Source organism: Astyanax mexicanus, unplaced genomic scaffold (genome assembly GCF_023375975.1).
Source record: "Astyanax mexicanus isolate ESR-SI-001 unplaced genomic scaffold, AstMex3_surface scaffold_47, whole genome shotgun sequence".
NCBI lineage: Eukaryota > Metazoa > Chordata > Actinopteri > Characiformes > Acestrorhamphidae > Astyanax > Astyanax mexicanus.
The window spans coordinates 830904-856854 of record NW_026040057.1 but is presented as its reverse complement, the minus strand read 5'-3'; the positions used below and the strand labels follow the sequence as shown (position 1 = coordinate 856854).

Below are 25951 nucleotides of genomic sequence, written 5' to 3'. Positions count from 1 at the left end.
TGATATTTTTTGAAGCAGGAAAAATGGACAGTAATAAAAATCTGAGACACACTGAGTGTGTTTACATCAGTGGTGTGCAGTGAGGCCCTTCTAACCCCTCAGAGAAGGGGTGATAAGAAGTGTATGTAAATAATTACACATTTTTTATTCAGGAAATATATATTATAGTTATTGTGAGTGTATGGACTTATTTTATAAATTAACTAAAATAAAAAACAGCAACTAATTCAAAGCATTAGTCTGTTTTTCAGTTGCTATATCTGACAGCGGTACAGACCGCTTTTTAAAATGGCTTCTGCTCACGTGTCTGCGTGACCCTTCTGCTGATTTTAAGAAGGGTGTAGTAGTTTGTTAGCAAAGTCATAGGACAATCTAACCGATCAGATTCATGATTTTAGCTCCGGGGGCGGGGCCATGGCTGTCTAACCCCTTCTCAGCGCTCTTCTGAAGGGGTACGTGCTGATTAGTGGTGAAACGGCGCTCATGCTGGATTATTTCAGCTGCAAATCAGACAGATATTGTGTCACATCATATTAAATAGATTTTTTAAAGGCTGTCCTTCAATGTGAAACTAATTCACAATAAAAGGCAGTCAGACTGGTGAGTTTTTGTGTGTACTTAATGTTTTGGCTGCTCTGGCGTACTGTTGTCAGACGGTTGTACTTGTAGGAACATTAAGCATGGGTTGTTGTGGTCTATTGTATACTTTTGTAGTTTGTAGCTGTTGTATTTGTGGGCTGTTAATGTGTATTAGGTTCATATAACTCATGACAGGGAATATGTAGTTATAGTAGTTGTTATCTATGGGTCGATTGCTTGGGGGGGTTTGGGAAGGTGAGCGTGCTTGTTGGGGTTGGGGGGGGGGGTTGGGTGGAGGAATGGGTTTGGTTTGCAGAAGGGGTACCTTCTATATTCATTGCACGCCACTGGTTTACATGCATACACTCAAAAGTCTGTTCACAATTGGATTACAGTAGTATTAATCCCGTTATTTAAGTAGTCATAAACAGCACATTCTGAATTATTAGATTCTCCTTTTTGTGAACTCTCGGCTGATTCTGGTTAGGCTGGAGGGATGGGTTAGAGTAGATGTTAGGTTTTCAGAGGCACACTCCAAACAGAGGGGTCTGAGAATCACTGGCAAGATGGTGGAACAAGCAACCAAAGAAACACAGTACTTTTAGTATTTTCCTACTTTAAAATTATGATAACCAATATACTATAGTTTAATGTGTAGTTTTAATGTTTTAAGTAGTATACTATCAGAAAGGTAGAAAATTACGGTTTCTCAGTCTGAACAGATCATTGTTTGTTTTTTTATTCATATTTATCCATTTGAATTTGTAGTTTTATAGTTAAATGCTTTATGTTGTTCACTTTATAGGGAGCAAGAAGGTATTTGGGATTTAGCCACAAACATGCATGGCTTGTGACGTCAAGATTTTTCACAAAGTTCCACTTTGAAGAGTGTTTTTTTTTTCTGAAAGTTTTTTAGGCTCAAAATTTAGCGACCAAAACACAGAAAAAAGCTAGGATAGATGGTATCGGTAATGAGTAATCCAACATGTTACTATTTCCAATCCAGTAATCAGATTTAAGTCACTGTGCATTCATTTTTGTCATTTTCCGTAGTAAAAAGATATTGCAGCATCTGGCTGGACACATTCTTGAAACGCAATGTATTCTGGGAATTGTAGTTGTAGGTGTGTAGTTGCCCAGGTGCCGCTCATTTTTGTTGTTTTAGCACGGGTACTTGTTTTATTTTTGTTTCATGACCATACAGGCTATAATAAATGCCTAGTATCTCCCTTTAACCCAGTTTCTGCTCATCTTTCTGCTGGAAAAGAACCAACGTTTGGGTACTACTCTAGAATGGGTGGAGGGGAAAGTTTAGCTCTTTCTGGCCCATAGAGAAACATGTATTTTTCAGCTTCAATCCAGCCTCATTCAACCTTCTTAAGCTCTGTATTTCAGAAAGCTGGGGGTGAATGGAGGTGGGCTATTCAACAAAAGTTCAAGTCCATTTCACACCAGATGTATATTTTAAGGGAATGCAGCTTATTCTACAGTACTTACAAACCATGAGATACACCTGGAAATGCATTATGGTCTACTGAGGATGGAGGTAGATCTGGGATGTAGAACTCAAGCACCATTAACTCTTTGCAAACTGTTTGACACCTGCTTGTCCATCTCACACTGCTTTGCTCCTTTAAATGTGCTATTTTTCTATCCTATTTCAGCAGTAAGCAGCAGTACTGATCTGCAGTGACACAAATCCTTCTAGTGGGTGGGTCCATAACAAATCAATCTAAAGCTTTTGTTATCATGTGCCAACCCTGAACTGGGCCCTGATGCTTTGTTGACTCAGTACTGTGATAACTGGGACTGAGTGTGCGGTTATTTGTGGTTCAGTACTCTGGATGATGGTGCTCTGTATGGGTGGGATGAGGTGGAGGAGACAGTCGTCATTATTGTCATACGGTGACGGAGGATATGAGCCATCAGTCGTGATGGAGAGATCTCTCGTGGGTACTTGTGGGTATTTGTGGCTAATTACCGGTGTTGTCTCTCTCTTTCTCTGCAGGCCCTGTACAACTCCATCAAGAACGAGAAGCTTCAGTGGACGATGTGAGTCTATCGCTTTTCTCCTCTTTCTGCTCCACACGCTCATCACAAGAGATGCAAATGGATCCTGTTAGATTTCCTAGACTACACAAAAACCATCGCTGAGGATTTGTGGAGTGTGAAAAATTGCCGTAGTTATCTCATCACTGAGGCAATCCCTCTGTGCTACAGTAGGGGCGATGCACACCTCATTATTCATTCCATTATTACGATGTCATAATGTGTGGATTAAAGCTCAGCTTTGTGATGTCGTAATAAGACAAAAGGATCAAAAGGTGGGCATGTTGTGTTTGTCTCAAGATGCACTGAAACAACCTAAATTTCTTCTTGAATTTTCTGTCATTCATACGTTCATTGACATCTAAGGCTATTTGTGTTGGCAAGTATTGGTGGTGTGATTTGTATCATAGTACACGGCTTACAATTTAATATATATCGCAATATATTGCAGTACTGTTAGCAAGGCGATATGAGATTGTTTGTTAAAATAAAGAGCAGATGAGTGGACGTTTGGGTGGAATTTAGTTTTATTTTTTTTAAAACACCTCCTCTTTGGAAGGTGGCACTCTTTTTATTTCATTTTTTTTATTTGAATACCTTTAACAGGTGTACTTCAACAAGACAACGACCCTAAACACTAAACTCTGCTCACAATCTACTAAATCATTCATGCAGAGGAACAAGAACAGCATTCTGGAATGATCATCTCAGATCATCTCAGTCTCCAGACCTGAATATTATTGTAAATCTGTGGTGTGATTTAAAGCAGCTGTTCATGATCAGAAACAATTAAACCTGACTGAACTGGAGATGCTTTGTAAAGAAGAATGATCTGATTGGAAGCTATAGGAAGAGTTTAGAGGCTGTTATTTCTGTGGAAGGAAGATATACTAAATATTGATGTCATTTTTCTGTGGGGTGCACCTACCTAATTTTGCTTATAGAATTTTTGCCCACTTACTGTAAGTCCTTTACACTTAATTTCACTGTTCACTGTTCATCTGCTGTATGAAACTGAAATTGCTGATCTGAGCAATCAATGATTTATAAAGGAAAACCATGAAAAATAACTTTTTTATACCACCATTTAATATGACCTGATCGGTAATTAGAACACAATTTTGAAAAAGCAAACTCTTGAAAGTAAATAAGCATAATGAGGTGAATTGCAATACAGTATACTGTAGGTGCAGTTCATTCACACTTCTTGTTTATTCTGTTGTTGTGATGTCATAATAGGAAGGGGTGTGAACAGAAGCTTTGCTTTATGATGTCACAATCAGACTTTAGAGTGGTTACAGACGAAAGCAGTGCAGTCTGAAGGTGGGAACGGCATGTTACATGATGGCAGTAGCATGTGTGTGGGGTCGTGTTTATTGATGACGTCCGCCGCCACGGCGACGCCGTAGGGGCGTTACTGTTTCAAAGATTTCTATTCTCGCTTCGCCATCGCAGTCACCAATTAAAATCCCTGGCTTTCCTAGCACTGTTGCCATGGCTACGCCTCCATGGCTACCGCTCCACAGGAGCAGCAGCAGCTCTTCTCCATTCGCTGATCTGAATTCACCATCTCATACACACACACACACACACAGTTTTGCGCGCACACACACATACACCCACACGTAAACACGTGAAAGCGCACATCAGTACACTCTTTAAAGGGGCCTTCTTCCATCCAGCAGAGTAAAGGTGTGCTTACAGTCCTCCTACCACCTGTCTTAAAATAGCCTCCTCCTCGCTGCCTCGCCCGCTCTATCTCTCTCTCTCTCTCTCTCTCTCTCTCTATCACACACACACACACTGCTCTGCAGTAGAAAGTCCAGTCCTGCTGCAGAACACATCGCAGTAACTCGCAGCTTCTCGCAGCACTGCTGTTTAATGCACACGAGCTGCTGCGATTACACTCTGCATATCATGCATTATATATGAGGGAATAAATGGGAATATGTTGGATGAACCAGTAAATGTTACTACAGATAAAGTGAGAGAGGGAGACTGCGGGACACATGTTTCTGAGGCTGGGGGTTTAGTACTCTGGTAGAGCTAGAAATAGAGATAGAGGGAGAGACTCTGAGAGAGAGAGAGAGAGAGAGATGTACTGACGGGAAGGTTAACAGATAAAACGGGCTGTTAAACAGGAGAATGGTCTGTTGTGTTCGTTTATCATCATGACTGTAATATAGTAGAATCTGCCGCAGTAAAACACATTTGCTCGGGAGGATTACCCGCGTGTAGAGCTGAGCAGAGCATCGATATTGTATCGCATTGTGATATATTTTCTTGCCGTATAATATATTTTGTAATATCACAAAAAGAAAAAAATAGCTTTGCCAGTGTATTCAAATAAGAATCTTCCAGACGAAACAGAGTTTTGGGTATGCAATGGGTAATAAAAATCGAAGTTTGAAAGAGGAAAAATCTCAACATTGTGATAGAACATTGATCAAATGTTACATTTCAGTATAGAAAGTGTAAGAAACCTGTTGAATTGAATGATATGCAGCAAAGTTCACTGCACCATGCATGAAGTCAGGATTCTTGCATGTCCCTAAAGTATTAAAATGTCTTAAATTACATTAAATCTTTTAAATTTGCTGTAGGTATTACATTTAAAAAAAGTGCATTTAATGCAGATGAGACAGCACAGTGGACTACCATAAAACATCTAATAGTGTGTATTGGTTTGATTAACAGTGTAGTTAATGAGAAACAACAGGTCCTTCTATGTTAGATTCATTACACACAACTGAAGTAGGTCAAGCCTTTTATTGTTTTAATATTGATGATTTTGGCAAAAAAGTAAAGAAAAAACAAAAATCTTAAAAAAATTTGCATATTTCATCCGACCAATAAGTGTTTTTTATACAAAAAAAGTCAACCTTCAAATAATTATGTTCAGTTATGCACTCAATACTTGGTGAGGAATCCTTTTGCAGAAATGACTGCTTCAGTGCGGCGTGGCATGGAGACAATCAGCCTGTGGCACTGCTGAGGTGTTATAGAGGCTCAGGATGCTTCGATAGCTTAAGCTCATCCAGAGTGTTAGGTCTCGCGTCTCTCAACTTTCTCTTCACAATATCCCACAGATTCTCTATGGGCTTCAGGTCAGGAGAGTTAGCAGACCAATCGAGCACAGTAACACCACGGTCAGTAAACCATTTCCCAGTAGTTTTAGCACTGTGAACAGGTGCCAGGTCCTGCTGAAAAATGAAAAAATCTCCATAAGGCTTTTCAGCAGATGGAAGCATGAAGTGCTCCAAAATCTCCTGATAGCTAGCTGCATTGACCCTGCCCTTGATAAAACACAGTGGACCAACACCAGCAGCTGACATGGCTCCCCAGACCATCTCTGACTGTGGGTACTTGACACGGGACTTCAGGCATTTTGGTATTTCCTTCTCCCCAGTCTTCCTCCAGACTCTGGCACCTGGATTTCTGAATGACATGCAGAAACTGATCAACAGTCCAGTGCTGCTTCTCTGTAGCCCAGGTCAGGCGCTTCTGCCGCTGTTTCTGGTTCAAAAGAGGCTTGATCTGGGGAATGCGGCACCTGTAGCCCATGTCCTGCACACGCCTGTGCACGGTGGCTCTGGATGTTTCTACTCCAGACTCAGTCCACTGCTTCCACAGGTCCCCTGAGGTCTGGAATCGACTCTTCTCCACAATCTTCCTCAGGGTCACCTCTTCTCGTTCTGCAGCGTTTCCTGCCACACTTTTTCCTTCCCACAGACTTCCCACTGAGGTGCCTTGATACAGCACTCTGGGAACAGACTATTCGTTCAGAAATCTCTTTCTGTGTCTTACCCTCTTGCTTGAGGGTGTTAATGATGGCCTTCTGGACAGCAGTCAGGTCGGCAGTCTTACCCATGATTGCGGTTTTGAGTAATGAACCAGGCTGGAAGTTTTTAAAAGCCTCAGGAATCTTTTGCAGGTGTTTAGAGTTAATTTGTTGATTCAGATGATTAGGATAATAGCTCGTTTAGAGAACCTTATAATGATATGCTAATTTTGTGAGATTGGAATTTTTGCTTTTCATGAGCTGTATGCCAAAATCATCAGTATTGAAACAATAAAAGACCTGAAATATTTCAGTTGGTGTGCAATGAATCTAAAATATATGAAAGTTAAATTTTTATAATTTCATTATGGAAAAGAATGACCTTTATCACAATATGCTAATTTTTTGAGAAGGACCTGTATTTTATTAATAGCCAACTAATCGTCAGCAGTACGTCAGCAACAGACGACTCACATCGAGCTGCATCTCAACATTCTCTGGTTGTCAATGTGTGCTGAAAAACATGTAATAATGGAGAACTGCAAATTAACAGTCAAGTGGATGGAAAAGGATATATTTAGTAGGTGATTAGCGCCAGCTGAAAACTAAAATGAGGCAATGTGGCAATTCTGCAAAAATATTTTTTCTATAAGAACTATGAGGCTCAAAGCAGCAGCAGTTAGCCATAGTGGGGCTAGGCTAATCCCTGCATTGCTTGTAGCACGGACTTACAAGTTCAGACACCACCACCAGTTGGCTGTGAAAAGCTTCATTCCACCAAAAGCAGGTATTGTAGGTTGTCCATACTGTAATGAGGCATAATTCATCAATTCAAGTATAGCAAGAACACAAGTGTCGTCCTTGCAGCCATGTTCCCTGACCCCCAGCTTGCAAAATCCTACATCTGTGGTGAAATTTAAATTCCATATGTTGTCAAAATAAGGCATTTGCAGTCTAATTGCGATTCTGCACTCTGGACCTTTTCTGCCTCGCTTCATCCAATACTTTTAAGATAGTTGGGGAGCTGGACATTAGATAAGGTGATGATCATCCAACATAGCTATACTTCAGATTCTAGTAGAAAGTCTTTCCTGGACAGTAGAGACAGTTACTCCATCAAAAGCAGAATAAACTCTTTTTAATATCTTTAGTTTCAGATGAAACAATGATTGAACAGATAACACAGTTCCATTGCTCCACAGCTTAAAGTAAGCGCTTTACCACTGACCGAAACTGGCACTGTTCTGGTTCACAAACGTAATTTTGAACATTTGCTGCATGTTTAACCAAAAAAAGTTGGTTCCAGAACCGGTAACGCTTGAAGAATTCTAGGTTTTTTAGCGTGAACCTTGACAATATCTGTGTGTGTGTGTGTGTGTGTGTGTGTGTAGGAGCAAAATCGCTTCAGTTCACCACCACTGTGCCCTCTGTTGATGACGTTTGATGTGACGTTTTGAAGTTTCCACTAAAACTGGTAGAAATGTGGGCTGGTTTGCTGAAAAGCACCACGTTTCTTATAATTCAATTCAATTCAGTGTTAAGTTGTCAGAAAGCACCTTTACAGAGAAAACAATTCTACGCCTTTTATGAGCAGCACCACAGAAAAGCCAGTTATTGTGGTGACAACAGTAGCAAAGAAAAACTCCCTTACAATAAGAGGAAGAAACCTTAGGAAGAACCAAGACTCAGTCAAAGGAACCCATCCATTTCTCTTAGTCTAAGCCTGGATGGAAGTTCTTTTGGTGGAGAAGCGCTGTGTTGGGAGCATTATACCCCTCTAGGCAACACCTGATGTAGTGGAGACCACTGTGAATGTATTGTTGTTGGCTCTGGTAGCGTGGTACACCGTGTTCAGTCTGGTGTGTCGGCCAGAACACCACTAAAGCCAGAGTTTGATCAAGAGTTTTATTACAGGCAGGGACATAGGTGTGGGTACAGGCTGTGGTCTAGGAGACACAAACAGATAAATCTGTAAATAACAATACAGGTACTAATGAACTGAGATAAAGAAACTACATTAAAAATTCTAAAGGTGTATCTTAGGCCTATCTATGGCACCACAGTTCTCTGATAGTACTTAAGCGCCATCTAGTGGTCATTCTCAGTAACTGACGCAGCGAGTAACTGTTGCTAGTTTCACTCAATAGCACAGCAAAAGGGTATCAAATAAATGTCTTCAAACTATTATAATACAAAGAACTAACAAAGCTATTTACCAAATATAACTGTGTAGATGTGAAACTAAACATGCATTTAGCTAATACAAGTCTGCTTACTTATACAAACTAAAACATAACTAATCACACATACTACTGAAATAAATGGTCTTGACTCACGGTTTCTCAATAACGCACAGCAGCTGAACAGAGTTCAACAGTCAGAGCAAACTAAGGTAGCTGGCCATGAGGCAGCAAAATTCCCTACAGGAAATGACATCAGAGAACAACATGTGACTAGCTTCAGCCAGTGGCATTAGGTTTCCACAGATATTCACATTAAACAGAACAAATAATATATTAATAAATGATTAAACTCTACAGTCAGTTCTGGGCCTTTTGAACACCTGACATTAGGCATGGTGCCAGATAGATTCATGTTTATATGTTTGTTCCAAGAACACTGGTGGACTTGGGGTAATGGGAGGTTTATGGTATCGTATACCCAATTACATCCAAGCCCTAAGGTGCCCCAAATCATGGCAAAAATAACGGATATCCTTCTTATGGGGAAACAAATGATGGTGCTGTTCCTCTAGATGAAGAAGTGTTGGTAATGTATCCTAGTGGCTTCCCATATATTGGTGCCGTTCTGCTCTTCGAGTAGTAAACAGTGAGATTATGAAGTGCCCTTTATGCCAACTCCAGAGAGTGTCCCAAAGGGTGCCCTTTCCAGTATTGAAAATGGGATGTGTTGCTGTAAAAGCTTCTCCTGAAGGATTAGATGTGATATGGTGCCTTATCAAGGTGTCAGTAACTGTATTTGATGGTACAAAACAATGTAAATTGTGGTTAGTGATAGCACAGAGCTTAAAACTCACTTTAATCTAATCCATTAATTTATGTTTGTCCACAAATATTTGGACATCCAGTGTATCTTGTTTTGGTGTTTTTGTTCATTAGGGTAATAGTAGTTTGAGCTGTGGTGGTTGTGCTGTGGTTTTCTGCCAGTGAGCAGATTAAATGAGGCTGTGTGTTGTATGGAGAAGCTTGGCTGGAAGAGCTTTGTGTTTTATTGAATTTGGGTCGCCTGCTTGAGACTGTGCCAGAATTTCATTGATCTTTTTTTCCTATATGAATGTGATACAGATACAGAGTCCCAGTTCTGCCCTGTGGCTGTCACTGGAGGAATTTCTGTGACTGTGTGTGTGTGTGTGTGTGTGTGTTTGTGTGTGTGTGTGTATGCATACACTCACCAAGCATTCTGATAAAGCACTATTTATTTTATGACAGTAGATATCACAGTAGAGCACCAACATCTCGTATCATAACTAATGCTTCAAGTTCAGCTACGTGTCCATTCTCCTCTTCATCTGCTTCAATATTGCAGAGCCTGGCCGCTTTGTTAGATAGCATTATGGCTATAACCCTGTCAGGACTGGCTGTTAGCATAATGGCTAACCCAATTCATACCTTCCAGGCCAGGCTGCTGTGTCTGTTAGCATCACTGCTCTAACCCTGCCAAAACCAGCTGTTAGCATCACAGCTAGAGATACAAGTTCAGTATGACGTTCTTTTTCTGAAATTATGTGTTAGTTTTACACCAGATGTTACGGGACACACACCTTCCAAAAAGTTTCACTTTTGTCATGTCAGTCCAAAGAATATTCACCCAAAACCCTGGGAATCATCAAGATGTTTTTATGGCAAATGTAAGACGGGTCGTTGTGTTCTTTTTGCTCAGCAGTGTTTCTTGTCTCAAAATTTACTAATGGAGACCATTTTCACCCAGTCTCTTTCGTATTAATTGAATAATTAACACTGACCTTAACTGAGGCGAGTGTTGTGATCTCCTGAATGAGGTGTCCATTACATTTTGAAGTAATTTCGTTAGGTTGGCCACTCTTGGGAAGGTTCACCAGTGTTCCATGTTTTCTTCATTTGAAAATAATAGCTTTACTGTGACTTTGTATCCTTTTTCAGACTGACAGATGATCAATGACTTTTTCTCATCTGTTTTTGAATTTTTTCAGATCAAGACGTAATGTGTTGTTTTTAAGGTCTTTTATCTGCTTCATGTTGTCAGACAGGTTCTATTTAAGTGATTTCTTGATTCTACAGGTCTGGTAGTGGTTAGTAGTGAAATTGAACTCAATTTTCCAAAAAGTGTGATTAATCACAGTTAATTGATGGAAGGGGCAAACACTTTTTGACAACGATTGTTTTTGCCCTTGAAATCATCATTTAAAAAGTGCTTTTGATAATTAGTTAGGTTATATTAAAGTGATGTTTGATCGATTATCTGAAGTAGTCAAGTCAAGAGGTTTTTATTGTCATTACATCTGAGTACAGGTACACAGTGTGATGAAATTACGTTCCTCCGGAACCATGGTGCAACATAGAACAACAAGCAATAGACAACATAAAGTGCAGGAGTGACGACAGTGCAACATAAAATTATAAAATTATAACACTAAATAACAATAAATACAATAAATACAAAAGACGAGACAATTTAAAGACAGGACAGTGCAGTACCGATACAGTATAATAAAGTGTATAGTGGGGATAAGGTGCAGAGATGTGTGACATACTGTAACATATAGAACATATATAATCACAGCAGTTACTGAGGTAGAGTTTATAGTTTTTAAGAGTGCAGCAAATAAAGTCATGTCAGCCTCTGTGTGCTGACTGGGTGTGTGTGTGGGTGAAGTTCAGTTCTTGTGAGTGTAAAAGGGGGGGGGGGGGGGGGCGGGTGTACAGTTTAGTTTTGTGTAAAGGGGGGGGGGTGTACAGTTTAGTTTTTGTGTAAAGGGGGGGGTGTACAGTTTAGTTTTGTGCGAGTGTGTTGGGTGAGTGGTGGGTGGGGTGGGGGTTCAGTTCTGTCTCTGTGCGTTGAGAAGTCTGACTGCCTGGTGGATGAAGCTGTTGCAGAGTCTAGTAGTGGAGGCTCGGATGCTCCTGTATCTTCTGCCGGACGGCATCAGACCGAAGAGTCCGTGTGAGGGATGGGTGGGGTCGTCCACAATGCTGGTGGCGCTGCGGATGCAGCGTGTGGTGTAGATCTCGGCGATGGAGGGAAGAGAGACTCCGATGATTTTCTCAGCTGTCCGCACTATCCGCTGTAGGGTCTTGCGGTCTGAGGTGTTGCAATTCCCAAACCAGACGGTAATGCAGGTGCTCAGGATGCTCTCTACAGTCCCTCTGTAGAACATGGTGAGGATGGGGGGTGGGAGATGTGCTTTCCTCAGTCTCCGCAGGAAGTAGAGGTGCTGCTGGGCTTTCTTGGTTATGGAGCTGGTGTTGAGGGACCAGGTGAGGTTCTCTGCAATGTGAACACCGAGGAACTTGGTGTTATCCACAATTTCCTCAGCAGAGCCGTTGATGTTCAGCGGGTGGTGGACACGTGGAGCTCTCCTGAAGTCAACAACCATCTCCTTGGTTTTATCCACGTTTAGAGATAGGTTGTTGGTTCTGCACCAGTCCGTCAGCCACTGCACCTCCTCTCTGTATGCTGACTCGTCGTTCTTGCTGATGAGGCCAACTACAGTTGTGTCATCAGCGAACTTGATGATGTGGTTTGAGCTGTACTTTGCAGTACAGTCATGAGTCAGCAGAGTGAACAGCAGTGGGCTGAGCACACAGCCCTGGGGGGCGCCGGTGCTCAGTATGGTGGTGCTGGAGCTGTTGTTTCCAATCCTGACTGATTGTGGTCTCTCAGTCAGGAAGTCTAAAACCCAGTTGCAGAGGGAGGAGTTCAGGCCCAGCAAGCTCAGTTTTCCTATCAGATGCTGAGGGATGATGGTGTTGAATGCTGAACTGAAGTCGATGAACAGCATTCGAACATAGCAGTCTTTGTTGTCCAGGTGGGTGAGAGCCAGGTGGAGCGCAGTAGAGATGGCATTGTCTGTTGATCTGTTTAGACGATACGCAAACTGCAGAGGGTCCAGTGAGGAGGGGAGCTGGTGTTTGATGTGCCTCATGACCAGCTTCTCAAAGCACTTCATGATGATGGGAGTAAGTGCAATGGGACGGTAGTCATTAAGGCAGGACACTTGAGACTTCTTCGGCACAGGGACGATGGTGGTCGTCTTGAAGCACGTCGGCACGATTGCAGTACTCAGAGAGATGTTGAAAATGTCCGTGAAAACATCCGTGAGTTGTTCTGCACATCCTCTGAGCACTCTGCCAGGTATGCTGTCTGGTCCTGGGGCTTTCCGTGGGTTGACTCTGGGTAGAGTTTTCCGCACATCAGCTGAGGACAGGCACAGTACCTGGTCGTTTGGAGGAGGTGTAGTCTTCCTTGCTGTTGTGTAGTTCTGTGCTTCGAACCTTGCGTAGAAGGAGTTCAGTGCATCTGGAAGGGAGGCATCACTGTTACAAGCAAAAAGGAGTCCTTCAAGCCGGATGTAAGTATGACAAAAATGCAAAGACAAAATAAATCTGTAAGGACCAAATATTTTTTCACAGCACTGTATATGGCTAGAAAGAGCTAGAGAGAAATCTCTAAAAACTGCAGCGTCAACATTCTCTGGTGAAGATTCATGAATAATTAATTGTGGAAAACACTTTAATAATCGCTCCTTCAAAGTTTCCTTCAAATGTGGGGGGTTTATGGTATTGCAGGGTATTACAAGTTAAATCCAAGCCCTAAAGTACCCCCTATATTGGCAAAAATAAGACAAAGTTCCCCACTGGCTGTCCTTCTTGTGGGGAAAAACTGATTACTTGAGCTGAGTGCTTGCCTGTCCCTTGAAATAAATAATGGCGATGTGCCCCTAGATCAAGAAATGTTGATAATGTATCCTACTGTCTTCCTATATATTGGTGCCCTTCTGCTTTTCAAGTAGTAAACAGTCACATTATGAAGTGCCCTCAATGCCAACTCAATGCCTACTCAGTGCCAACTCCAGAAAATGGTGCCCCTTCCAGTATTAAAAATGGGATGTGTTGCTGTAAAGGTTTCTCCTGAAGGATTAGATGTGATATGGTGCCCTATAAGTGCCTTCAAGGGGGCAGTAACTGTGTTTGATGAAAACATTTTAGAGTTTTAAATGCTTTAAATCAAAACTCATCATTTTAAAAGTGCTTTTTTATAATTTCTTAGGTTATATTAAAGTGATATTAAAGTTTGGTTGATAATCTGAAAAATGTAAATATGTCAAAAATGCAAAAACAAACAAATCTGTAATGGGGCAAATACTTTTTTATGCCACTGTATATGGCAAGAAAGAGCTTGAGTGAAATCCTACCATTTCTAAAAACTACAGCGTCGATATTCCCCGGTGAGGATCTGTGATTAATCCATCGCTCCTTCAAAGTTTCCTTTAAATGAACTTCAAACGACTCATTTCCTGCTTTATTTCTCAGTTTTCAGTCATAAACACTTGTTCTGAAGTGAAATCTAATGTTTAAGGCTCTGTTTACACTAGCTCAGAGCCTGATATTAACGTATGGGCTTGTAAACAATGTTTTGAATCACTGATTCTAATTTGCACTCCATTTGTGAACCAATTCACTCAGTGAGTTGCTTCTACGCTCATACAATTGTATAAGTTCCTCAAAGCGTCCAAACACCACACAGATGATCACATGATGGTTCATGAAATATCAGCAGATCTGTTTCTGTAGTATGACATTTTTTTCCTGAAACCACTTCCGGTTATAACCTGTAGGTTAACGTAATAAATTACAGTATTACATTAGTTTTATTAGACCATTTTAACCTCTATTTATCCATATGATTAAAATATACTTTTTCTGTTAATGCAAGTTTCAGTATCTGTATTGAGATATTTAGGCAGATATTGTATCATAATTTTGGTATCGTGACGATGCTATTTGTTACAGTTTGTTGCTGTGCACCATGTACATTTAAGAAAGTACATTCTTAGCTAAAAAGGAAGCCAATTAGAATTTCATTTAGAAGTAAAATGTCTTATTTTCTTTTGTGTATTTATAATTTTAACCAAACAAAAGTATATATTTTATTCAATTACTCTATGTTCAGTAGAAAACTTGATCACTAAAATATTCAATAGCTGCAGCCCTAGTTGAGACATGGTGTTTGGTGCAGTGCTAGTTTGATGTATGAGGCTGTTTGTAAGTGATGAAGTGAGTGAGTGATGGAGTGAGAGAGAAAAAAGAGGAAGAGAGAGAGAGTAAGTGTGTTAAGTGATGAAATGTGTTTGAAGCAGTCCTCCTGTCCTCATTAGCTGCTGCTCTCCTCCCAGAATGCCGTTCTTTAGGCCTAATCATTGTGCTCCTCAATAATTACACACTTCACCCTCTGCCCTCCGCTGGTCAGTCTCTCTCTCTCTCTCTCTCTCTCTCTCTGTCCTCCATTTCTCTTTCTTCTCGATCGCCCTCTCTAAGGATTGGCACATGATGGGATGGGTTAGAAACACAGTTATGCTCTTCTATATAGTAGTGTACACACACACACACACACACACACACATTTGATTGTATTGGATCTTTGATCTCTAGAAGTATAATGAGGGATTAAATATCTGATCAGCATCACTCTCTCTTTCTCTCTTTACCTCTTTCACTCTTTACCTCTCGCTCTCCCTTGCTTACTCCATCCCTTGCTCACCCTCTCTCTCTTTCTCTCTCTCTGTCTCTCTCTCTTTCGCTACCTCAATATTTTTCTCTCTCTCTACCTCACTCTCTCCATTGCACATCTTTCTCTTTTTCTCTCTCCTTTGCTCCCTCCCCATTGCTTCCTCATTCCCCCTCACTCTGTTCTTTCTCTTTCTTTCTTTCTTTCTTTCTTTCCATTCTCTCTGTCTTTCTCTCTCCCTTACTCCCCATCTTGTGTCCACTCTCCCCCTTTCTCTCTCTCTCCTATCTCTCTTTTACTTTCACTCACCCTCCATTTCCTTGCTTCTCAATCTCCCTCCCCCCCTTTTCTCTCTCTCTTTCATTCTCTCCTCTCTCTCACTCTTCATCCCTCCACCCCCATCTCTCTCTCTCTCTTCTTTCTCTCTGTTTTTTCCTTTGTGTGATCTAAGGCTGGCAGTTACCAGGCAACAGGCTTGAAGTTTTCTGCACATGCTCTGTCAGTCCGTTGTGTTTGTGTGTGATTGACCACTTTCTCACTGCCCACTTGTGAGCGAGACACTGAAGGGTCAGCCTTTGGTTCAGGTCCATTTTAGCTTTCCTGACCCTCACTCTCAGAGCTGTAAGATGGCAGGATAGCTTCAGCAGAACAGCTGAGTGGATTTAGAAAGTGAACACCTGGCCATCAAACAGCTGTCCTGGGATATTAGAGCTGAAGCAACAGGTTTAACTGGCTTCTATATGTTGGATTCTCTGATATTACAAGGGTTAAGTTGGAGTATAAGTCTCAAGCACAGAGATTTTTAATGTTTAATGTACAACCAATGTTTAGAGTTCAAAATTTTGCATTATCCTCTATAAAAAAACGGGTTGGCAGTAATGCTAAAAAAATGTAAAAAATAATCGTAAGTTTACTCACTTAGTGTGATCGAATATTTTGCATTCCTGCTTGCGGTTCCACCTTTCATAAATCTAGAGTTTTAGGATTCCTGTTATATCAATAAAAAAATTGAGAAGCTTGTTATCTAAACGCGTGATGTTGCCCTGAGGCAACACATTGGGAGGTAAATAAAAACATAACGGGCAAAACTGACTCAGCCAAAATACGATATCGGTAATCGACTGATATTTCTCTGATTTAGCCGATCCGATTCAGGAGTTTATGGCTGTGCAGTTAAGCAGTGCTGTGTGTAAAACCGGTGAACAGTAAGAACCCCACTCAGTGTTACAACCCAGCCACAAGCTACAGGCTACAGGCTGGGTTTTAACCTCACTAACCGTATAAAACCGCTCTCTACAGTTCGTATTTCAGCCCAATCAGTAAGTAACAGAGCTAGTTAGCTTATAAGCTAACAGCAGCAGCAGTCACAGAGCTAGAGGACTATAGTTATAGGACTATAGACTGTTTTAAGAAAAGAAATAGGCATTTTAAAGTTGTACTTAGTTGTACATTAAAACAGGTTTTGCTCATTCCAACTATCTGGAAATTTAGTTAAAAGCTCAATTTTATTGCTGTAATTGCTAGAAAAAAAAGGAGGTTAAAAACAGGTCCGGGCTTGTAATGACAGGCTGGATTTTTTAGCCCAATCTAAGCTCTAGCTGGAGCGTTAAATTACTGTTGTTCTTATTAAAATAATACATTATTAGTTATATATTAACAGTAAATTAACTATTTTAGGCAGTAAGCTGACTCCAAAAAACAGGCTGTGAGGCGGCTAATGTTGGGATACCCATTCCTGCGGTATTGGCATATAAATATACAAATTCTGGTGTCTTATAAATATTTACATTTATCTCCTGAAAAGCTTTTATTTTGGTCAGTAACACTCTTCTGTTTATTTACCATCAGCATAAATTACCAGTGTTTGCTTAGGCATGGATGTATGTGGGGGAATCTGAACCAGGTTTGCCTGGAACCTGTGTGGCATTAGTGTGGTGATATCTGCAGAATCCAGTGTTTGATATTTTGGATATCTTTATTGATTCTATTAATAATTACTTTTATCAAGTATAATGATCTTTTTAAAGAATACTAGTGTATTTCCTGAATGTGAAAATTTTATTAAAAATCAAGCAATAGTGTGTTGACACAAGTTGAATCATTTCAGCAGTGTATTTCATATAAACAGCACATTGCATTTGTGTCAGTATAAAGAGATTTTTTCTTTATCAAATTACAAAACATTAACCAAGTCAACCAAATATCAAAATAACCATATTATACATACTGACTAGATATATTATTTATTTATATTTTAATTTATTATTATTCACTTCCCCAGGTGTCCTTTAAAGGCCGTGCAGAGGTCACCACAGTGCACACACACAAAATAAATCAGATTTCAAAGTAGTAAAGTAAAATAAACAATTTAACAGCCTAGGAACTTTATTTTGGGGAAGAACTGAGCTCTCATGTTAATGTTCTTGATTAAGACTCTAGTGGCTTTTCCACTTTGTCTGCATGCTTCTGTCCTCTGCAGACGTCCATTAGAGGCATGGGTGTGTGTGGATATAAATTGACAGGTCGTGTTGGGGGCTGGAGGAGGTGAGGAGAAGGACAGTGGAGGTTTGGGCTGTGTGAGGCTCCGTAGCGGTGAGGACTCCAGGCTGGTCCTGTGGCAGAGACTCAGGCTGGCAGCTTCTCCCTAGAGAGACATCACGCGGCCTGACCGAGAGAAAGAGAGAGAGAGAGAGAGAGAGTCAGGAACATTTACTATCCATCTCACATACTCTCTCTCTCTTTTTTCCTTTTGTTTCTTTTATGCACGGTCTGCTGCTCTCCCTGACTCACATCTCTTCTTTTTTCTTTCGTTCTCCCTCTTCTCCTTTTTTCCAAGATTTTATTCTCTTGTTCTCTGTCTTCATCTTTAATATGGTTCTCTTATTCTCTTGTCCCATTTGTCTCTCACAGTCCTGTAGAACATGTGAGAGGAGTCAGGTCTTATTTAAACCTCAGACATTAGTTCAGTGTGCTGTTGATCACCATGACCAGATTCAGAGAGCTGTCTGAGATCTACAGAAAGAAGAGTATAGATGCAGATAAGTCTGAAAAGGGGTTTAAAAAAACTATTAAAAATCAGACATTCCACTGTTCACTATATCATTTACAAGTGAAACAACTGACCAACATGACCAGATCTGACCATCCAACAGTTTTTGTCTAAGATCAGAGCACTAGATGAATAAAGAAGTCTAATTACATGATCTACAGTTTACTTTTGTTGTGATACCAAAATTCCCTAAATATCTCAATACCGATACTAATACAATATCATCAAAAATGAATGAAATAATAGAGAACAAAACAAAACTAAAATGTATTCTTTCTTATTAATAATAAAAGACCAAGACAGGAAAGTTTAACAGTGTGATGTGTATTCTTTATTTCAAGTAGGAACATAAGCTTATGGAATTTATTTGATAACTAATTTGTCTGTAAGCTGTGAGTTCCTAGAAAAATAGAAAGAGTGTAAGTGATGTCATCAGGCCCACCCCCACAAGCACCCATGTTTGAAGTTTAAGAAAAATCGTTGTTCAGTGTTTTCGTTCAGTTGATGAAAAGCAGAGGAACCCAGCAAATAAGGCATTTAAAAGCTGCATTTAAACGTTAAAATTTACTGATATTTTGTGAATTATCATGTGATCTGTGTCGGGTTTGAATGCTTTGAGAAACTCATACAATGATATCAGGCTCTGACCTCTGACCTCTGACAGAGATCAGACCTCAGACACTGGATTATATTTCAGAACCTGTGTTTGTGACTGAAATTATAATTGATTGTTTTTCACAAAGAATTAATCACGGATCCTCATCAGAGAGTGATGATCATTAGTTCATTATCATTAAGTTTTAAGAGATTAGAAATCAGTATTTGGTGGAATAATAACAGTTTTTTTCATGCATCTTGACATGTTCTCCTCCACCAGTCTTACACACTGCTTTTAGATAACTTAATGCCACTCTTGGTGCAAAAATTCAAACAGTTCAGTTTGGTGGTTTGATGGCTTGCGATTTATCTTCCTCTTGATTATATTCCAGTGGTTTTCAATTTGGTAAAATCAAAGACACATTATTTAAAAATTTTCTCCAGAGCTGTTTATGGTGATATGTTGAGGCATTCTTAAGTTATTAAACTGAAAAGACGACAAGGGGACGTTTTTTTAGTTAAACAAGATGACTGGTGCTGGTTGGGTTAAAGTAGAGATTGTAAATAAATGGGGTATTGTACTGGTTTTAATGACGTATTGAGTATTGAGATACTTTTCTAGTATCGGTATACCATGCAACATTCATACATTTACATCTCCCCACAGCTTGTGGATCATTGCTGTGAGGATTTAACTGCATTCAGCCACAAACATAACCTTTATGAGGTCAGGATCTTATCCCAGTTTTGGTATTGGATGGAGCTCCATAATCCCAGAAAACTTTATACACTTCTAGCTCTTGCCTGGTATTAGGTATGTGATGGTTCCCCACAAACGTTTCGATACCATACATCTACCGTCTCACATGACATCAGCAGAACATGTGGTACACACAAGAGAGGGGGAGTGTGATGTGGGGGAGTCCTCTGGAGAGTGAGGAAGAGAGAGAGAGCGGGAAAGAGTGACAGAGAATGAGAGAAAGAATGAGTGAGAAAAAGAAAGTGAGAGTGAAAGAATAAATGAGTGAGAGTGACAGAGTGAGTCAACAGTGATCATTATTAGCACCCCTGCTTTCTCCCTCAGCTCCACACCCACCATTACCACACAGATCAGAGTGTGGGGAGGAGGGGAAGGGGCGGAGCTTCAGTAATTATTGCAGCCGCTGCTGATTGATGGTCCTGAGGGCTTCATTTACTCAGAAATGGGTTTTTGTGTCTGAGCTAATATCATTTCTACTGAGATCAGATCATCATATTTCAGATTTTATTTTTTCTCCCTCGTTTCTTTCTCCCTGTCCACTCGCTTTTCATGCATACGACTGCATACCTCTCATTTCTCTCTGCGCTCTCTTGTTCTTTTTTTATCTTCTATTTTACCTACCTATTTTCTTTTTTATCTCCTTGCTTCATTCAATTTTTTCTTTTTTCCTCTCCCTTTTACCCTCTCTCTCTCTCTCTCTCTCTCTGCAGTGATGAGGAGGAGTTGCGTAAGTCTTTTTCTGAGTTGGGAGAGCAGAGGGAGGAATCGAATTCCAGAGGGATGAAGAGAACGGGCAGTGGGATCGTTCCTGCATCCGGCGCTCTGCTCTACAAGACCGGCTTCCTGGTGCGCAAAGTCCACGCCGACTGTGACGGCAAACGGAGTGCGTACCCCACATTACTCACCCCTCACCCTACTTACCCCTCAGCCCTTACTACCAGCCCTACTCACCCCTTAAACCTTACTACACACCCTCACCCCTAACTACTCACACTTACACCTTACTACTCACCTACTACTTCTCACCCCTCACCCTATTTTCCCCTCGCCTTACATACCCCTTACTACTCACCCTCACCCCTTACTACTCACCCTCACCCCTTACTACTCACCCTCACCCCTTACTACTCACCTACTACTTCTCACCCTACTTACCCCTCACCCCTATTCTCCCTCAGCCCTTACTACTAGCCCTACTCACCCCTCAAACCTTACTACACACCCTCACCCCTTACTCCTCACCTACTACTTCTCACCCCTCACCCTATTTTCCCCTCGCCTTACATACCCCTTACTACTCACACTCACCCCTTACTACTCACACTCACCCCTTACTACTCACCTACTACTTCTCACCCCTCACCCTACTTACCCCTCACCCATATTCTCCCTCAGCCCTTACTACACACCCTCACCCCTTACTACTCACACTCACCTATTACTGCTCACCTACTACTTCTCACCCTACTTACCCCTCAGCCCTTACTACCAGCCCTACTCACCCCTTAAACCTTACTACACACCCTCACCCCTAACTACTCACACTTACACCTTACTACTCACCTACTACTTCTTTCCCCTCGCCTTACATACCCCTTACTACTCACCCTCACCCCTTACTACTCACCTACTACTTCTCACCCCTCACCCTATTTTCCCCTCGCCTTACATACCCCTTACTACTCACCCTCACCCCTTACTACTCACCCTCACCCCTTACTACTCACCTACTACTTCTCACCCTACTTACCCCTCACCCCTATTCTCCCTCAGCCCTTACTACTAGCCCTACTCACCCCTCAAACCTTACTACACACCCTCACCCCTTACTCCTCACCTACTACTTCTCACCCCTCACCCTATTTTCCCCTCGCCCTACATACCCCTTACTACTCACACTCACCCCTTACTACTCACACTCACCCCTTACTACTCACCTACTACTTCTCACCCCTCACCCTATTTTCCCCTCGCCCTACATACCCCTTACTACTCACACTCACCCCTTACTACTCACACTCACCCCTTACTACTCACCTACTACTTCTCACCCCTCACCCTACTTACCCCTCACCCCTATTCTCCCTCAGCCCTTACTACTAGCCCTACTCACCCCTCAAACGCAACTACACACCCTCACCCCTAACTACTCACACTCACCTATTACTGCTCACCTACTACTTCTCACCCTACTTTCCCCTCTCCCTTACTACTCACCCTCACCCCTTACTACTTACCTCTCACTCTACTTACCCCTCAACCTTTACTCATCACCCCTCATCTTAATTACCCCTCACTTAGACCCCTTACCCTACTTACCCCACAACTTACCCTATATCCCCCTTACTACTCACCCCTCACCCTACTTACTACTCACCCCTAACCCCTCACTCGTTATCCCACACTATTACCCCACAACCCTCACCTCCCCCTTACTACTTACCCCTCACCCTACTTACTCACCCTTAACCCTACTTGCATCCCTTATACCTCACCCTACTTACCCCTCACGCTTCTTTTTTAAATAATTATATTTACTTTAATTAATATTTTATTCGCTCCATCTGTGTCGACTAACCTCGACTATGGACTAAGTTTGCAGTCTCTACAATTATTGATTGCACTGATTTAAATTGAATCCACTTCATTAATCCCCAAAGGGGCAATTCATGTTGGGCAATACATCAGAAAAAACCCTATAAAAACAAAGCAAAATTAATTCATATATTGCCAGTGTTCACTTGGCCAAAGATGGTATTGGGTTGATAGGGGTTGACTCAAGGCTGCAGTGTCTGTAATGGTAATTGTGCATGAAAGTGGTATCATGCTACCACTAATTACAGTACCAGTGTTTAGATTATTTAGTGTCCTGCAGACAGCAGAGACCCGGAGCACATTTGTTTTAATAAGGAAGAGCTGAGAGAGTAGAGCAGTTTAAACTGCTCCCCGGCGGGTTTACACTTGATTCATGTAGCACATCAGACTGTGTTGCCTGCGCTGCCTGGGTAATAAATTCACAAGTTGTCATTGTGTTGTGAATTGCAGCTCCGCGAGGGAAGCGAGGCTGGAAGACCTTCTATGCTGTTCTGAAGGGTCTCGTCCTGTATCTCCAGAAGGTGAGGATGGGTTAACATGACAAGAAAATTCTGTTCTCTAATCTCCCATCTCTGCGCTGATCTAGCTCTTCTGCCACTCTGTTGGAGTAGTAGTTGGTCCAAGAGGGGTAAGCCTAGACATTATTAACCATTATTAGATATATAGTAGGGATGTATCATATGGATATGGTAAATAAGACACAACGTTGGTAGTACAGTGCATTAAAAAAAGTGGTGGCACTCTTTTCTCACATAAAAGTTTGGTATACAGATATTTATATCATTTCTATGTATTGGAACCAAATGTTCCATAATTTCACACAAAATTCTGAAAATGGGCTGGATAGAATTATTGGAACATTTTGAATATAGGGGGTAAATAATCATGATGCTGGTTTAAACTCACCTACGACGGGTCACAGTTGACTCAAACTTTGCATTGTTTCTCTGTCTGTGCCACACTGTGCATGGAGAACAAAAAGAGGACAATAGAACTTTCTGAACCCTAATTAATCAATTACATTTTAAAGAAATTTAAACTGTCCTGCAGTTAGTCCTGTTAGTGTCCTGTTAGTGCAAACTATCCGTAAGCATTTTAATGAAAGGAAACACTATGGCAGGAGACCCAGCAGCTGACACAGGGTATGCCACAATGTACATGAGAAAGTCAAAATCCTTCTGGGAAAATGTCTTCTAGTCAGATGAAACCAAGATAGAGCTTTTTGGTAATCATTCTTCAAAGGTTCAAAGATGTTATGGGGTTGTTTTGCTGCATTTGGTACTGGATGCCTTTACTGTGTGCAAGACATCATTAAACCTAAAGATTACCAAGGGATTTCAGGTCGCAATATAGAGCCCATTATCAGAAAAATGGGTTCACGTCCTAGATCAGGACAATGACCCGAAAGATACTTCAAAAAGCACCCAAAGATGTAAGAAAACAAAGTGCTGGACAGTTTCGAAGTGGCAGCAATGAGTCCGGATCTAAATACTATTGAAGACCTGTGGAGAGATCTTAAAATTACTGTTGGGAGAAGAAAGACCTGGAGCAGTTCACAAATGAAGAGTGGTATAAAATTCCAGTTGAGAGGTGTAAGTAGCTTATTGATGTTTATAGGAAGCAAATTTACTTTACTTGTAACTTTAATATTAGACAAATATAACCCAAGTAAATATAAAAAGCACTTTTTAAAAGGAAGATTTAATTTATTAGGGGAAAAAAACTATCCAACCCTGTGTGAAAAAGTCTGTGATTAATCACACTTTTTAAAAAGTCCAATGTCACTAACCACAACCAGGCCTGATTACTACCAGTTCTGTAAAATCAAGAAATCACTTAAATAGAACCTGTCTGACAACGTAAAGCAGATGAAAAGATCTCAAAAAGCAACAAGTCATTGATCATCTGTCAGTCTGGAAAATGATGCAGAGTCAAATGGAGAAAACAAAACACTGATAAACCTTCTCAGCAGTGGCCGGCCAACCAAAATTACTTTAAAAGGGACAACTCATCCAGGAAGTCCTAAAAGAACCCAGAACAACATTTAAAGACTTACATGTCTCACTTGCCTCAGTTAGGGTCAGTGTTAATGATTCAATAATAAGAAAGAGGCTGATCATAAATGGTCTCCATGGGCGAGTTCCAAGGCAAAAAACTCTTCTGACCAAAAAGAACACAATGGCCCATCTCACATTTATCAAACATCTTGATGATCCCCAGGACTTTGGGTAAATGTTCTTTAGACATTTTTTGGAAGGTGTGTATCCCATTATATCTGGCGTAAAAAAAAAAATCACATAAATTCAGAAGAAAAACATCATACTAAACGTAATCAGGACAACTTGCTGTAACAGATGAAACCAGGAATTCTGCTGTTTACCAGACAATCCTGAAAGAGAATATCTGGCCATCTGTTCGAGACCTCAAGCTCAGATGTACTTGGGTTCTGCAGCAGGACAATGATCCACAGTACACAAACAAGCTTACCTCTAAATGGCTTAAAAAAAAATGAAGATTTTGGAGTGGCATAGTCACTGATTGAGTCTGATTGAGATGTTGTGGCATGATCTTAACCAGGCTGGAAAATCCTGCAGTAAAATCCTGTGTAAAAAACACAATTTAGATTGGTTTGGATAGTCTTTTTCCCTTTTATTAATTAAACTCATAGTTTATAAAGTGATTTTTATATTTTTATATAAGTTGTCTTTGTCTGAAATTAAAGTTTGTTTGATAATCTATAAAATATCAATATGATAAAAAAGCAAAAACAAAAGGATCTGTGTATATATTCCTAGTTTATTAATGTAATTGAATTTATGTACCACAACTGTTTATGTGGAGTGATTTTTTTCCACTGCGACAGAAGAAGCCCACACACTGTCTGCTGTACATGTGCTCCACAGCACCACCATGCTGCAAGTTCTGCCACTGCATGTTGCAGGGATGCATCTATTGAATCAAAGTTACACCTGTGAAGGAGATTCTTTATCTGGATGGATGTGTTTAATAATTTTTAAAGATAAAAATAAAAGCTTGAAGAGTAGTTTGCGTTTAGTAAAAGAGCAGAAGGCTGAGGAGAACATCTCAAGAACCTCCTTTAGTTGCCTAACGTGGCCTTAGAGGAGCAGGCTTCCTTCCAGCACCATCACTCTAGCTGGCTGACCTGGCGAGGCTGTGGGAGAGGCTATTTCTGTTCCTGGATCAGTTGGTTAATGCTGAACGCTGGGTAAAGGCCAAAAGGCCCTGAAGTCCAGCTGGCCTGAAGCCTGCGGTCTGGTGGCCTGTGCCAAATGACTGCTCTGAGTTCTGCTAACTGTGCTGCTTTTGAGAGGAAGTAGTGGCCCATACAGGAAGGTTCCCTTGGTCAAACAGATGTTTGGCTCAGTTAAACGCCAGCAGTGGACAGCGTGCCAGAGAAAAGGCCAATAAATGTTAATGTTAATAATCTTAGGTTGATAGAAGTACATTTTTTAATTGCAGCACTCAGAACACTTTCAGAGACCTCTGCTTCAGAAACTGTGGGTTTAAAGTTTGTGCTTCTTTTAATGTGAAGGAGAGCAGTTTGTACTGTTCAGATGATGCTGCTGATATTTGAAACAATTGCTTATGGCATTTTGCAGCACAGTAATTATGGTCTCGGCCTGGACGCTCAGTAAATGTCGCACAGCATTTACAAAGTGAATCATTATGAGAGTGAAAGTGAATCAGTGAGATCCAGTAAACCTGTCCTTAAGCACGCCAACGTTCTACGAACAGTTTTAGACTAAAGTATTGAAGTATTGGGACAGCGGCTCATTTATTCACATGTCTTCTGATA

General features: G+C 40.9%; 1 protein-coding gene across 4 annotated transcripts in view; it reads left to right on the top strand.

Annotated features, from left to right (window-relative positions):
• Nucleotides 1-25951, top strand: part of LOC125780413 (PH and SEC7 domain-containing protein 1) — a 70384-nt gene that overhangs the window by 27578 nt on the left and 16855 nt on the right. For all 4 annotated transcript variants that reach the window (XM_049473892.1, XM_049473893.1, XM_049473894.1 and 1 more), the window contains 3 exons: nt 2588-2631; nt 20250-20422; nt 22585-22655. In XM_049473892.1, the coding sequence (XP_049329849.1) occupies nt 2588-2631; nt 20250-20422; nt 22585-22655 (288 nt within the window). The remainder of the gene's footprint in view (nt 1-2587; nt 2632-20249; nt 20423-22584; nt 22656-25951) is intronic.